This window comes from Falco naumanni, chromosome 11 (assembly GCF_017639655.2).
Source record: "Falco naumanni isolate bFalNau1 chromosome 11, bFalNau1.pat, whole genome shotgun sequence".
Taxonomy (NCBI): Eukaryota; Metazoa; Chordata; class Aves; order Falconiformes; family Falconidae; genus Falco; species Falco naumanni.
The window spans coordinates 3,599,469-3,616,435 of NC_054064.1; the positions used below are offsets into that span (position 1 = coordinate 3,599,469).

General features: G+C 43.3%; 1 protein-coding gene across 2 annotated transcripts in view; it reads right to left on the minus strand.

Annotated features, from left to right (window-relative positions):
* Nucleotides 1-9,530: 9,530 nt before the first annotated feature.
* PLA2G4A (phospholipase A2 group IVA) overlaps nucleotides 9,531-16,967 on the minus strand; it is a 67,466-nt gene continuing 60,029 nt past the window's right edge. For both annotated transcript variants that reach the window (XM_040610430.1, XM_040610431.1), the window contains exons 14-17: nucleotides 15,776-15,960; nucleotides 13,117-13,312; nucleotides 12,750-12,907; nucleotides 9,531-11,250 (exon numbers count right to left, since the gene is read on the minus strand). In XM_040610430.1, coding sequence (XP_040466364.1) covers nucleotides 11,119-11,250; nucleotides 12,750-12,907; nucleotides 13,117-13,312; nucleotides 15,776-15,960 — 671 coding nt within the window. In that variant the 3' untranslated portion in view covers nucleotides 9,531-11,118. The remainder of the gene's footprint in view (nucleotides 11,251-12,749; nucleotides 12,908-13,116; nucleotides 13,313-15,775; nucleotides 15,961-16,967) is intronic.

Here is a 16,967-nt window from a genome sequence, read left to right on the forward strand (position 1 = left end):
CCGTGTACAGATGTCCTAATTTTTCTTTATTTTTTTATGCCTGTGGCTGAAATTCACCCAAAACTACTCTCAATCCAGTCGTAACACAACAGTGACATGGGAGTTATTTATCAAATGTAAAACTTACACAGAACCGCAGAGGGGACAGCCGTCCTTCAGCCGCCTACACGCATGTGCGGCAGGAGCCTCGAGCACGTGTGCCCCGGCGTTGCCGGCGGAGGGGCGCGCAGGGGCCATGCGGCCGTTATCAGCATGGCCAAGGGCACTGACTCAGTGTGGTTCCTACCAGATAAGAGAAAGGGCCAGCAGCTCTTCTGGGATTTGTCACCACCACAAAAACATTGGAAATCTGATTTTTCCTATTTTTAGAACAGATTTATTTTCTCTTTATTTTTACAAGCAGTTGTCCCTGTTCATAACACAGGTTGCAGGTTGGAAAGGATTTTAATAGCCACAGAGTGCTATGAAGCAGGTGGGCTGATATGCAAGTTACTTTTAGCAAATAACCATAATTTAATTAAAAAGCTAAGAGTCCTGAACAGCGCCTGCCAGGTGGAGCGAACCAGGCTGAGCTCAGGGACTCAGCCCATGGAGGCACTGACAACGGCTTCTCCATGTCTTCCCTAAACTTAACTGCAGAATCCACAAAATGCATAGCTGTTCAACAGTCCCTTCATGAACGTCTCATCTGTAGACATTCTACTGAAAAAAAAATAATTAGTAGACTTACAATTACTTTTACTGCAATTACCACCGAGAAGTAGAAAACATTTTGGGATAAGATTGTTGGAAAAAACCTTATGACAAATTGGCAGACATGGCTTACCATAAGGAAAGAGCGAAACCCCTTCAGTTTTACACTAAAATTATTTCTATTCCAAGGTTAATTAGCTCTTTTTGCAGCTTGATGGACTGATTCTGTGGTGGCCCGTCCTTGAGTCACGGGAAGGACTCATTCAGCTCTAGCAGGTTACGTCCTCACCTGACGGGGACCAGACCGCTCAGAGGCACTTTGCCTTAATGTCCTGCAGGAAGGGTGTTTGTGCATCCAAGAGAAAACTCATGAATCATTAAACCCCCATTTTCTGAGCTCACACTTCACAGCGTTTAGCGCCTTGTGCTACCCTGGGGAAGGCCCCTATCCCCTCTGCAGGCTGAGCAAGGCTGCAGCTTGCCCAGGCTTTCTGGGGAGCAGCGCATCACTCACCGGCACTGCCCCTACTGCGCTGGGTTGTACCGCTCTGCTAAAACCATCAGCCTCCAGCAGTGAGGAGAGAGGGAACAGTGGTGATGCAAACGCTGAAGTAGCCGAAGTTGGCACTAGGGAGGCACTGGAGCACCGTTTCCTCCTTCTACCCGGGATAAAGGCTGAATTTTAATTTTTTTTTTTTTTGTTATTTTTCCTAAACAACCTGTGTTTACTTAGAAGGCAAAAGACCGTCACTTGGGTACTACCTGTAGATTCATAAAACAAAGCTTTGGGTTTTGCAAGAGTTGTCCACAGTGTCCTGCCACGCAGGGAACTAGGAAAATATTAGCAAAGGCTGTTTTGCGCTGTGATGGCTTGCCATCAGAAAACCGTGATTCAATTGCATCCATTAAGTCAACACATTTTTTGCTAAGTGCATCTTACAACATCACAGGCAATTATAAAAAGACATTTCAATTAAGTCGAATTTTTCAATCTGACATTTATTAAATTACACAACGTAGCAAAAAGGTTGGCTTTCATCACACTGTAGAACATAAATGTTAAATTTTACGTTGGAGAGAAATGTTAAAACTTGATCAAAGCGAACTGTTTAGAAGTGGTGCAGCTACAGGACTCTTGACTGCTCATTTCGATTTGAAAGGAAACCAGATTTAAAACAGCAAATTCCTTTCGGGTCTATATGCCAGGGTCAAGTTACCAACCTTTCCGTGCATAGCTCTCTGTGCAGGTTTTTCCAGCTTAGCCGCCACGATACATGTCTGCAAGAAGTGCTGTGGCCTCACCCCCCCTGCCCCCCCCACCCCCACCCCTCACGGAAGGAGCCACAGGGTTACATCTGGCCGTTTTTTGCATTCCCTCCTTCCTGTTAACTTCTGTTTGAGAAATAAGACAATGTCTGGAGGATGTTGTTTAGATGACACATGTGTTCCTTGACCAGATTACAGTGGCTGGCCAACGAAAGGAACCCACCACCTGTGGCTGAAGCTCCCGGCAGCCTTCACGTACCCCATCCACACGTCACAATTCTGGCTGCAGCACGAAGCACTGTGTTCCTGGGCTTATTTTATTCCCATCAGCTCCACCAACATTAGCTGACCTGATTAGTTTTCTCCTCTGTACATCAGCCATGACATTAGTCCAGTCTAAATCTCTCCTGGTAAATCCTTTTAAGTCACTGCACCAAAACGTGCTTTAAAAACAAAGCATTAAATAAAAGGAGAAAAAAGAAAAAAACCCACCATTGATTAAAGACCCCTTGCTGCCCAGGCTATGCCGTGTCAGCGAGGGTCAGAACTGCCTTGGTTTGGCAGGAGGGGAACTCACGGCAGAAGAAAGAATGGCTGGGTTTGGTGTACAACAGAACTGTAGACCAAAGTCTGTGCCTTTGAAATTTCATTGATTAAAATTTGGCTGATGTGGTGGGCAGCTAGTTATCATTGCTCATAAGAACATCTATGTTAGTGTGTGCTGTATGGAACACAGGAGGCTGCAGCCCTGAAGACAGAGAGCAGCTGTCTACCAATGTTAGCCTGTAAAGTACGTACCAGCCAGACCAGTGTCCCTCCTACGTTTAGTAAATATATTTTTTATAGTTATATAAAAATATAAACATTTATATTATAAATGCTACAGTAAACACTATACCAGTGCTTACCTATTTTTCATGTCTCCCAGTTTTTAGCCATTTTATTAAACCTAGATGGTCCCTTTCATCACATTTCACTGCATGCGCAGCTCACCCTTCTCACTACTGGTACCAAATCACTTACCAGCAAAAAGACAAACCCCGACCCTGGCACTCTGCTGCCTTTACTGACACACAAACTAAACATCAGGGCAATAACCCTTTTTACTCCTAATGTTTCCTCTAGCTGGAAATGTACACTGGCCTACAGGGATGAGAAGAAAAGTAGGTTTGGGTTTCTCCCGAGCAATGGCAGTTCATAGGTTGAACACAGATTCTAGATATATGTATATAACTGCATAAATATCTCTGTTCTTCACCTAGAAGACTGAATTTCCTGTATTTCAAGCAGTTGGTAGAGAACTTTTAAAACTGTTTCAAACACCTGAACAGCTTCTTGCTTCATGGCAGCTGGATGTAAGGGGAAGATTTCTGTCTTTGTGAAGCAGCTTGAAAGTCAGAAGTGGGTGGGGAAGAGGCAGGATTTGCAAAAAAGACAATTATCTCATTTCCCCGGCATACTTCCACTTGACGAATACAAAATCTAAAGTGAATGATATATTACAGTCTCCTATGTTTTTGTGGAGTATGAGCGCAAACAAATCATCTGAAGCACCCTGCAAATGGCAGCTTTTATCTACGATGGGTAAGAGAAGGAGTGGAGCCTTTTCATGCCCAGCCCTGCCTCCAGCTCCTTGCACCCTGCAGACGCTGGGGACACAGCTATTTACACGTATTCCACTGAAACACCTTGGGTTTGATGATCTGGTGCAGAGAAGGACCAGAGAAGTGCCACATTCGAGCCCTGGCTGGGCCAGGGCTGCGGTGTGAGAGCAGCATCCGAAGGGGATGGATGAGGGCAGGGGATGCCATGGCTCCAGCAGCTCCTCAGGGGAGCTGGAAACAGCAACAAAACTCCTGGGTACGGCTGCTCCCAGGGTGACCACAGGGCCAGCGTGCTGGCCAGGCGCTTCGCTTCTTTGGTGTTTTCCATACTGAAAGCAAGTTGCAAAACATAAACATTTCCAGTGAACCAGAAACCTTTTTTTTTGTTGGTTGTTGGAGGGTTTTTTGCTATGGCCACATCCAGAGCTGCTTAGCTACCATGTAGCTGCCTGATGCTCCATCGCCCCATCCCATCCCCCGCCGCTGGGTCTTCTGGCTAGCCCAGCTCACAGCTGAATTTTAAGCCATTCCCCTGTGGAATAAAGAAAAATAGCTCTGACCTTTTGCTATCGCTATTAATCGTATTTGATAATGTGACCCACGTTTTGCACAAACTCCTCTACTGCCGGATACAACTATTACCCATTTGTGACTTAATGAAGCCTACTAATTATAGGCACTTTGATAACCTAGTTGTTTGTATCTTGTCTCAGAAGCGCCACGGAAGAATGATAAGGAAAATAGAGCAAAGACGTTCCTCTTGGGGAACTAAGAGCATACAACACCGGTGAGCAGGTTCTGCACCTTGCTGCCAGAGCCCGCGGAGGCACAGTCCTCCCACGACACATGTGCCACCATTGCACCTGGCGTCACTGCCTGCTTGCCGGCAAACGGCGCGTCCCTGGCATAGTTTGTTAGACTGAGGAAGGAACGGTCCAGGCCCAAAAAGAAAATAAAAATAAAGGAAGATAAGGAAGCAACCGGTAAAGACAGTGAGGATTTCCGATGCCAAACGATTATATCTCACTTATCAAAATGGCAGGCTGGCAAGCCCTTGTCCCACACGGCCTGAAGAAAGAGAAAGACCCACAGGCACGGGATAACGGTAGATAAGGTCTACGGTCTGGTGGGTTATTGAAACCTGCTCTAAACTGGCTTGAAACAGATTTGTCTACCTAAAAACGGAGGGGGAAATGTGGCTTTAAACAAGACATTAAAAGAGACTTGAAGCTGAGGGAGGAATGGCAAATGGGAGTTAATCAGCACTGCTGAATGCTGGACCTCTGCAAGGTCAAACAAGCACCAGTTCAAAACAAGGAGAGGTTACGGGAGGCAAAACTACTTAATTGGTGGTTTTCAACAGCTATATTAGGCAAAGGGGAAAATTCTAAACACGGTGCAGGCTGCCGGCCTGCTGCTCCTCCCAGCCTTCGTCAGCTGCAACAGTTCAGCAAAACCAACCCCCAAATCTGCCCACGGCACGCAGCCCAGCACGCAGCCCAGCACACAGCCCACGGCACCGGTGGGATTTCTGCCCACTGCTCCAGCCTTTGCTCCCATCGGCTCATCCTGCGCCGCGATCCGTGGGCAAACACGGTCACAGCTCCTCCACAGCCATCACCCGCGGCGTCCCAGATGAAAGCGGGAGCCCTGCAGGTAAACAGACAGACTTTCACACCCGCAGCGGCCAGCGCACAGATCCCATCGGCTGTTCAGGCCGTGTCTATTTCTGTTGACAGCTAGCACGGATTAGTTAGTGTCATAAACAGTGTTCAACCATAACACAAAAATGTCCTCTAGCAAATCCCCAGGGTTTAGCAAAATGGGACCAGAAGGAAGGATCTGTAAAATCCACAGCTGCAAATTATCAGTGTTTCTACCTCCCCAAAACGCTGACCAAATACTTGCCTCAATGTCTTTTAATGTCATCACGTTAATTCCATTTCATATTTTCCAGAACACACCCTAAACAACATTTGGCAACAAAATGTCTATAACTTGTTTAGCCCAAGCTAGATGTGGAACGTGCCTCCTACATTAACCTCCTCATCTTAAGCACTTGACCTGCCTTACAGAAGATGTGAGTTTCCACCTCCCACGCAGAGCAAGTGCTGGCCCCATCCATCCATCCCGGTGACACTGTCCAGAAAATTGGGCAATGAGCATATATGAAGCTAAATTAGAAAATGGTTACCAAAAAAAGCCTGTAACGTTTTACCTATGTAGCTTGTTCTGCAGTGGCAGAAGTTATGGTTTCACACTGGAGTGAAAACAGAGCTACCTATTTTTCCCTGCTCCTTTTTGACTTGCCTAAAAAAATTTACCTGGCTGAGAATTAGAGGGAAACACAAAGGCCAGAACCATCCCAAAGCACTCAGGTTTCTACTTCTAGCTCAGCCATGGGCTTCAAGGAGGAGGCACTGGAACAGCATCGTTCTGAATAAAGGCAAAGTATTTTTTAGGTATAAAGTTGGGTCAACGTTAAATTCCCTGAGGTTTTTTGGACACGTCTCGGAAAGACCTCACAAACGGGACTGATGACCCCAGGCGCTGATGGAGCTGTGGGGAAGCCCAAAGCGCCAGCAGCATGTTTCCCCTCTGCAGACATCAGACATCCAACATCCCTCCCACCCAGCCCTTGCACCAGCGCCCGGTGGCCCCGTTGCAGCTGGGCTTTCCCTTTCAGCACCCCGCTTTCCCCCCACCTATTTCCCAGACCCACCTGTATTTGTGCCACACTGGGGGTCCGGGTGTCTCCTTCCACGCTGGGGTCCCCCCTAGCTCATGGCTGCCTGCTTTGGGACTTCTATTCCCACACATGTCCTGGCAAAACCTCACCAGACCAGAAGCCCTTTGGCTCGCCCTTTGGTCCCCGATTTCTGCTCGAGCCAAGTTTGCACGGCTTGGCTCCCAAGGGCTCCATGGCCACACCAGGAATTCCTGTTCCTGTTGGAACAAATACTGCACCAAGTCGCTATGTCAACTCGGTTACCACACTGCCCCAGTTCTTCGTTCTTCACATGCAAAACAGTCTCATGTTTTTGTTGTCATGGGGAATTCCTTGCCCGTGAACTATGAGAGTCTTCACTTTTCACCTAGCGTGAGAAGGGCCGGTGTATATAACTTAACTGGATGAGTCACATCAGTACACAAACCCAGCCCACACGTGAAGCGCAAAAGCAGTAAGAGTGATGGGTGAAGTTACAGCTTCAGGGAGACGTCTACATGCTTTTGCTCGGAGCGAGCACCAGAGCATGTGTTATGTAAATGCACGCGGCTGCGCAACTCACTCCCCTGCCTCCCGTTTCTGTGTGCAGCGGATGAACAGCTCTCCTCCAAAAGCAGCTTGGAAGTGCTCTAAAAGCAGAGATCCGTGGGTGATCCAGGCTGTGTTACAGAGAACGCCACGGCCCGTTTGCAGCGACTTCTCAAGTTCCATCCCACAGACAAAACACGCTGGCTCAAACCAGAAAGTGCGTTCATTGCAGCCCTGTTTCCCTGCCAAATTTTCTTGCTGATGCAAACATTCTGGAGGTCACCGCTCTTGCGCTCTCATGCTTCCCAGGTCAATCGGATTTTATTCTGAGTGTTCGCTTCCACTGCTGATGAGAAAAGGCAAGCAGAGACCTCAGGTGCCGGTCCCAGCAGCTGGGGACACCGGCAGGTCCTGCAGACCAGAGCCCCAGGACCAGCTTTGGGGCCGGGTGTCCCTGGTGCAGGACAGGGGACAATCCGGTGCGCTTCCCGGGGGCTGCGCTCACCTGCAAGGCTGAGCTGCTTGCAGTCACTCCAGGTTAGCACGATGGCACTTCCATACCCTGCAGGCATCACTGAAATAATTCCTGACATCTGAAATAACTCATCCCTTAAACCCACCTTTTACTGCCTCCTAGGTATAACATGCATTTGGTTGGAAAAAAAATATTGCAGGCATAAATTAGATGAGCCAGGAGTTGAAGGAAGGGAAAATGAGTAACAGAAGACATATTTTTTATGCTAAAGAAAAAATGTGTATGTTTGGTTTCACATCAGAAGTGAAAGGGGTTTTTTCCTGCACTATTATTCTCCTTTGATGCAATTTTTAACATAATGTGCAATAAGACTGTAAGTCCAAGTATTCTGCTCTGCAGCTGAACTGAAATAAGGTTTCAATTTCTAAGTTTCCAATCATAACTAAGATGGATTTTTTTCCATTTGAAGTTTATGGACACAGAATTAAGAGTGGCTTTTTTTCGAGGCTGTAGTGAAATCACAGTTATGAAATTACCAACGAACTTCTGGAGAGCCCAAGACACTTCAAATGATTGAACAAGTTAGAGCTAGGGGGGCTTCTTTACGACAAATTTGATTTCAGCAGAGGAAGAGTGACTCCAGCCCTGGCCAACAGACACTCTGCTCCAGAATGGGAAAACCTGCACCTGGACCTGCAGCACCGCACGGTCCCAGCAGCGTCGGCTCAAGTTTGGTGCACGTCCACTTGTTGCTCCCGCCACAGACGTTCCAGACCGCGAGCTTTTGATGATTCCAGCATTTTCCTCTTAGATCTACTGGTCATAGCTGACTCTTAGTCTTACTCACCATACAGTAACGGGAGAAAAATATTCGCACATTTTCTCTCAGAATGACGCCCTTCCATTCCGAATTCCCTACAAATGACAGACCGCTTCTGGTTTTCAGCAAGCAGCAGGAAGAGGCCAGCAGCTACTTGATCTGAACAGGTGTGGAGGAACTTCCCTCCTTCACCTGCTTGTTAAGAAATACGAGATGAAAGGCAGCAAAGACACACACACCCACCCCCCGTACTGTAGTTAGCCGTGGTGGCTCTTAATGGGACAGCACAAAAAATCTGGCAAAAAGCTGAGAGCAAAATGTATCAGCAGGAATAAAAATGGATTGATGTGCCGGCCCCACCCACTGAGCTGCCCAAAAATGTTGTAGCTTTGACATCCAAACTAAAAAGAGTAACAAGCAAAACCGTGACTTTCCTGCTTGAGAGCTGTCCCACCACATTCCACATACCATCGAGCTGTTCCACCATCTCTTCACAACAGAAGTGAAAATACCATGTAAATGATCAAAATAAACTGTCTGAAAACAGTAGGTGCCAAATATAGTTTTATTTTTTATTGTCTGATAATACTGTGATAATATAAACTGTATAAAGCATGATAAAACACTTCCATAAAACAGAGTAAATACATATTATAAAATAAAATTTAAAAATACTATGATAACAGAAGGAAAAATAAACATTAAAAGAAAATATTACAGTAAAATAATGGTACCAGTTTGCTGCTGTATTCCAAAATTTATTGAAAATTATTAAATTATACAGCACTAAGATAACTTATTTTCTCTCTTGATTTTAAACATGCACTAACTCAAACAGAAATAAAATCTGTGGATCAATACAGAAAATGGTACTAATCACATAACTTTGCATGTGGATTTAAGGAGGGATGAATCAATGGCTGTTAAAAGAAATGCATTATAATTACTTCCCTTTGCACGGGCTTACAGATTTTAGCAATTAAAATAGCTCAGTAACTCACAATAAAAGGAACAGCCACTGAATTAGCAATAAACTCTGGTAAATGAGCAGTTATTGTAAAAATTGTCAGAAAACTATCAAACAAAAGATCAACTATGCTTCAGTCTCTGCGCAAAGTGATGGCATTCATTGCGACCACGGTCTTTGGGTTTGCTAGGGTCCTGGCAGCCCAACCAGAAACAGGGGATGACATCTGAACCCTATTAACGGCAACAGAAACCTTGAGACTGACATTCCACTTACAGACCTTGAAGAGAAACACACGTACCTTCCGACCACGACACTGCAAATGAGCCTCCTTAAAACATGCTGCGCTTTCACCACGATGATAATCTCCGTGCAAGGAGCACTTTTCTTCTCCACCTGCTGTGGAGCGTTGGACAAGGGACCTGTAGGGCAGCTGGGGTTGTGTTTTTCCCTCTCACCTCAGCAAACACCTCCATCTGCTCTTTTGCATTAACTCCCAGAGGTGGCCATCTGACCTTGAACTAAACTATTTGGCCCCCACTATCTTCTTCAAACTCAGAGCAAGCTGCTAAAGGAACAACTGCCAGGACTGCTAGATGCGTTCACGAAGGGTTAATCCCACAAACTTTACAAAAATGAAACAAGCCAGCCAAGTGCCCCAACAATGCGTGACTCCTGGATCCTGCACACTTACCAACTACATCATTTCAAAGGAGGCTACAAGTTTTCGGAGGCACGACTGCATTTTTCAATGCATTTACAGAGTTATCTCAATCCTTGTTGAGATGGTACTAAAATAATTATGTCTGTGCACGGTCTTTAATTATTCAATGTACTAAAAATACATTTATTTAAAAATAGCCCTTAAGACATGAACTACTTCATATTCTTACCTAGGAACATTTTACCTATCCCCAGTAAACATTGCCACTGCCCCTTTGCAGAAATGTGATGCTTCTAATCATGATCAAATGCAAAATCACTTTTAATTTCTCTATAAACATTCTGGTCAGAAACACATGAATTAACTATAATTTAACACATGGGTGATACTAGCTCAGGAATTCAAGCAATGTAATTTTGTGGAATAAATGTGGAAAATATAAGAGGTTGGACTGTTTACTGAGTGGATACACAGTTCTTAAATAGTAGTAGAAAAAGTGGAGTTCAGCTTCTGTGAAAATATTTGAGATCAAAAGATTCCAGAGCAGATTCTTTTAGCATCAGCCACAAAAGCTCTACTAGCATTAATAACCAGCTGAGGATCCTACTTGTAATATCAAAGATGTATAAACCACATTTTTTTGATCCCCGTTTGTTACCAAAGTTTGGGTGTTTTTTTTAAAGAGACGCCACTCAGGCAAGAAAAGTTAAATTAGAAACACAGCTTGATGACGGAGCTCTGGTAAGGGCAACATAGCCAATGGTTACTAATGAGCAAAACCTCTTCCAGTATTGTAAAATCAACCTTAAGAGAGCTAGTAAGCAGCCAAGCAGCTAATATACCAGGGAGCTCCTGTTCCCTAGCAGTGGTTAGCAATTATTGACTTCAAACCAAAGTCAGAGGAAATCTCATTGATAGAAAGTAGAGTATCATGCACCTGGACCAAGCCCAGGTATACCTATTGTCTCTATTACTACAGTTTTTTCTATTGTGTTTCTAATTCCATCTTAAGTTTCAAGATATGCCCAGTTTACATCAATTACAAATCAGACAATTGCCCCACTATGAGAAACCAGTGTATAAAATTTTGTAAAAAAAAAGACACTGAACCCAATGACCATAGACTAAACCCACTAATTCCATAGTTTTTAAAAGAAGGATATCAGCATACTGAAATGTTTTCAGTGTTTTTAGTTTAAAAAAAAAACAAAACAAGTACAAAATTATATTGAAACTTAAAAATTCACAAGAAAATGGTTTGGGGAGTTTCGCACAGCCCTGATCGGGAGCAGTGATGCTCTGATAATGTCTTTTGCCTCCAGTTATAAAGACAGAACCAGTTTCTTGAAGGAGTGGGACCTAGGACACATGCTCTACGTATGGTTGTTGTTAAGATTGTTCTTGTTAAAGAATCTCCTTGCTTCAACACTGCTAAGAGACACGGAGCAGCGAGATGGATTCTCTTTCCTGTATTCGATGCTTTCCATCATAGCTTGCTTGATCACCTGGAAAACGGTGAACAACGTGTCATTCAGGGAAATAATTAACATCTTAATGATTTATTAACAGAAAAGAGCCCTTTAGATATGAACTACTGTTGCTCACACTTTTAGCACTGCTCCATCACTGAACAACGGGATTGCTGAGTATTATTATGAATACTACTTCTTGATTGTACAAACCACTGATTTAAATGTAGTTAGTAAAGATATGATGGGATACCACTAATGTCAAAGAAGTCACACATGAATATACACCATTTAAACCAAGTCCTAAAGAAATTCTGAATGGTAAACCAACACTGAGAAAATCCATACTTAAAGGATATAGGAAATAATTATTATCTTGAGAAAGGTTAAATGTCCACTTTTGGCTCCCTTGTCCTGAAGTAACAAGATTTCTTTACTATGCTGAGAAAAAAAAATAAAATCACTTCTTTATCTGGGATGATCATTTACACTTGTGAACATGACAAGTCGTTCTATGGATGCTGGGATCATGGTGTCGTGTTACAGCTAGTACCAGTTGAAAATAACCATTACCGAGTTAGTTGATAAAGAAATTTCCAGAGATCTTTACAGAAAATTGCCAAGTTGTTTTGTGGTTTTTTTTCCAGTTAGAAAATCATCATGCATAAAGAACTGAGTATACAATCCTGAACATAATGTCTCCATCCTACACAGTCACCTTTGCTCAGCCACCCTGCAGGGCTTTTGATGGTAAAAACAGCAAAACCAAACAGGGACCAAATTAGAAAAGAATATGTATTGGAATGGATCCTAACAAGCACAGGCTCACACATTATGAAAAGCACACATGCTACGCTCTAATAGTTCTTCTGTTTGGAAGGTGGTGACATTATTACATCAAGCTTAGCCCCAGAAATACCATTTAGACTTTTTTTTTTTTTTTTTTTTAATCTCCACCTGAAAGCACCTCTGGCCTTTTCAGCAGCATATTTGCTTAGTGGTTTATTATTGACAGAGGATCACATACGGCAATACTCCCTACAACACTGGTGTTTCAGTAATTCAGAAATAGAGGTCAAGTGAAAAGACTAAATTCTCTTCACCTAATTCTTTGTGTGTCACTCAATTCTCTTCAGGTAACTCCAGCCACCGTATTACCTACAGCGACTGGATCCCCCACTCCTTCCCAGGCTGGAAGGATGCAAGTTGACCATGGCACAGTTTGTGCATGCTGCCTCTACTCAAGCTCATGAAGAACTTACCTGGGGTATACTCACTCCAGCCCTCACTAAAATAAAGCAGATTTCTTCCACTGGCTATAATGGGTTTTGATCCGGCCTCAACTTTGAGAACAGCAAGGGGCACAGCTAAGCGCGGGAGGTACTCTGTATGTCATAATCATCAGGCAAATGCTGAAGCAACCCCCTGTACCTTCTGTATGGCACGTTTAGGGCCTCGCTCTTATCTTACTCACGTCACCTACCTTCCCTTAACAACCTAGACCTTTCAAGCCCCTTCCACACTGGCATACATACATCTATGTTATTGAGGGTGTTGAACTCCATTAGATCATGAAGCCTCTTGAAAGCCTCGTTGGGATACTGGAAGTTGAAGGTAGAGAATGGTGTATTTGGATCATCAAAGATGTCAAAGTCTGCAAAATCCTTCTCTTCCTGTGTTTCTCTTGGAAAGCCTGCATACAGATCAATACAATACCACAATCTAAATGTTAGGTCTGAGGACTTGCGGTCTTATTTTTTAATGGCTCTTTTGAAATCCCTAAACGCTACAGACAGACTTCAGAGTTACTTCAGAGCTAAAACATTTCTAGTATATAATCACCATGCCATTATAAAGCTTCAAAGGAACAGCTAGATTTAGCATCAGAAACTCTGCGCTGACCTGGAGCTTTGTACTTCCGGAAGTTGATGTTGGCCAAAACAAAATGGATTATCGTTGGACAGTCCTTCTCCGAAGAGGTATCCTTTGGTTTGAAAACATAGCACTCCTTCATGCCCTCTCGATCAAATACATTTGGGTCTATTTTGGGGAAAGGCAGCTTGTTCATTTTGGCCCATTTTTCCGCAAGCAAAATTTCCTGAAAAGATAACCAAGACTCAGGTGCATATAAGCATTCACTGCAACGTGAGATTTTATGTGGAGACACGTCACACGCGCTACTAGAAGCGGTTTTAGTAACTCGTGCTTCTTTACAGCTGAAGGACTGATCAAGTCAGTCTTTGCATAGATGAACCAGTACGGCAAACTGAGCACCTAATTCAGCCTGCCCAATCTCCCCCATCTGCGCTGATTCACAGGAAGGAAAGAGCTGGCCTGTCACATAAATCTTTGGGTGAATTTACAGAGCCAACAGCCAGAAAAAAACCCATCCTTACTTTTACTTGCAAACTGAGTATCAGTGCTATGGAGACCAATGAGAGTTAATAAACACCAATCCACGTGTTGTTATGTTCAGTCACATCACAGACAGAACAACATTTGAAAGCATGCTAAGGGAAGAAGTAAATCTGGAAAATAGGCTTTTTTTCCTCGTGACAACTCAGTAAACAAAATAATTTGTAAATAATGACTCAAAAGCATGTAATAAGGGCGTGTGAGAGGGAGGAGAGGGAAGGTCAACGTCTTTAATCTTGGTTTTGAATGAAATAAGACCCTTCTTTGGGCAACTGTTTTGGATACGCAAGAGATTAAAAGATAGTGGGTGTAAAATGATGAAACAAGAGTAGAGTCATTGACTTCAGCTGGCTGATTTTCCTATGTATTGGAGTAATAAAAGTATATTAGAGTGCTACCATAGCTACAGGCCAAGTCTTGAACTGGCAATTACTCTTTGTAACGCAAGCAGAACCAATGGGATTGCACAGCCAGTAAACAAAACTGGTTTCTGTCCTTTAGGCCATTAGCATACAGCCTCTGCTTGTGGACTATACTTGCGTACTAGCTGGAGCTATGCCACTCCTTTTACTATACACATATTTGTGCCTCGGAAATAATGAACCATTCCCTTCAACGCTGGCTTCATGAAAACCTAAGGCATCATTTAATTTTCCCACCATTTCTTCTTGCGTAAAAGGATTTTGCCTTTTTTAAATTACAGTTTACAGAAAAACCTTTGGGATACCACTTGACTTCCAGTCAGTCCCTCCATGTTACAGTATGGTCCCCAAAAATAACACAGGTAATTGCAGCTGACGGAGACAGAAAGCTCAATGCATAGGCTAAGAGCAACAGAGCTGACTATACACTGCCTTTTGCACAGACTCACGTGCAGAGCCTTAATGAAGGGAGGAAAAAGATGTTTCAGAGGAGATGGTAATACTGTGTCAGTGAATTTAGCTGATGGGGAAAATAGTCATGACAAAAAGAGTCAAATTCTTAAACAAACAGAAAATTAAAGGAAGAAACAGATGGTGGGATTCAGTCAATTAAGGAAAAATGAAAGATCATTTCTCAGTGCTCTGTTCTTCCAAGTAGTCCCCGAGAGACCCAGAGATTACAGAAGTTACTCCTTTTTATTCTCCTGAATCTTGTACTTGTTTTTCTTTGCATTTGACAACACTGATCTAGAGTTCATTTTGCTACTGCTGTCATTTTCTAACATTGTTTGGAGGTTTTGTCCCTTGATAGCAAGAAGAAGAAAAAAAATAGTCTTGTTTGTTCTAATTACAATCTGTCTGTAAAGCAACAAAGGATGCTAGTTGTTTCTCAAACAGGCATGTTTTCTTGGTTTCCTTAATTATTATTTTTAAAAGTCCACTTGGGTTTCACATAAATATTGCCTCCTTTTTTTGACAACCTCACAATAGTCTCCTAAGTGCTGCTGCTTCTGCATCAGCTACCAACGTGACCCAACCTTAACCCTTCCTGCTGGAGCTGTCTGGACACAGGGCTGGCCCAGGCTGTACTGACTGACAGCTGTGCTTTCCACGCCTGTACAGAAAACAGCCACGTCTTTTAATCTGTATTTTTCTGCTGTTGCTTTGTTCTGGCCTGAATGGATTTAGGAATCCTACTTACACCAGTTCTGGGATTATCCTAGTGAGATGTAAATGAACAGTTAGCCCCACTTCCAAAATGTTACATATTTAACAATACCACCGTGACTGAGACACACTTCTGCAAGATGATGACAGAAAACTGTACATGCACATCACAGCATCATGGAGGAGAACAGCTGTACAGACCTAGAGCACTAGCACAATGGTAAAATTACTTACTTAATTGTTTAATACTGACATAAAATAAAATTCTGCAATTAAGCATGAAGGCAAGACTTCCATAAAAACAAAAAAGCTACTACTTCAAACAAATTATATTAGCCTCCTTTGTGTCAGTGGTCTCATGTGAGTCATGTAAACAGGAACTGAGGCAGAGCGTAATATTCCTCCTTGACGTGGAAACAAATTGCTCCAATGCTGTTGCTACAATAGCACTAAGGCCTTCTGGAACCATGAAATGTGCAACCAAACCGGCTGGAAGAATAAAACTGAGACAGTTTATATTTATGAACACAAAGAATGGAATGGCCTGTCTTACTTACTTTGAAAGGCGGACTGGAATCACTTGGCCTTGCTGAAAAATCAAAAGAGATGATGAGATCCACACCTCTTTGAGGTCTTAAGATAAGTGGGTATGGCAGGTTAAATGTAAGCCCACTGTCCACTATATGAATCTTTTTGCTCTTCACATCTAGTGGCTCATATATCCTCTCAAACTCATCAGGATCTGCGCAGAACAAATGAAAACAAAACAAAACAGGAACACAGGAGTTAAGAACTGAAATTTTGATGGGCTTTCCAGTGTTTCCCCAAGTACTGAAGATTCCACAGAATTTAAAAATGTACAGTATCCCAGCTAAACATACCACGAACTCATGTGTAACCTTAACACTCAACAGCAGCAAAATGAGATGAAAAAACCAGAGCTGGAAGTGACCTCAGTGAAGTCACAGGTCAAGTACACAAACGTCCTGTCCCCAGGCAGAAGCTGAGGTGGCTCGAGGCAAAACTGAAGGGGTCAAATGCCCAGGTTTGACCCTAGCCTTCCCACCCTTACCCATCATCCCAAACCACCCACACATAAAGGAAAGCGTTTATGGGATGTTAAGGAGACAGATTCCTACAACCCATGCCCAAACCTCTTCCCCAGGTTCCTTCCGAGCTCCTCTTCCCCAAATAACTGAAATTTGCCTAAAAAACCTTAACGTGGCTCCGCTCTTGTGTGACGCTTGTCTGTGTCTGCTTCTGTCCAGTAAAATTAGGACTTTCAAGTCCTTTTTTCAGCCTACACCAAACCTCATGACACCATACTCACTACTAGGCTAGGAACAAAAAGAAACAGTAACTCATATCTGTATCTGAAAATTAAGCACTGGGCAGAATTACATGGAAGTGCCTTACCACTATTACTGTCATGGTATAGTATAAAATAGTCTATCTCTAACGCCCAGACGGAGGGCTGAAGAAGATGTTGTTTCCCCTTTAACCCAAATACTCCCTGGGTGCAGCTCAGGAAAAAACAAGCAATTTTTCCTAAGTGTCTTTGCACTTACCCAAGTCTCTGGGTGCTGCTAAATGATCCCTGAAGTACTTAAAACCTTCCTCATAACAGTAATTTCTTGCTTTAAAACTTAAAAATATTTCCAGTGCATGTTTTTGCCTTTTAACTAAAAACTAATGCTCATATCTGTAGAGGGCAGTGTAATCTAAGGAATGCTGGATAGAATGATATAA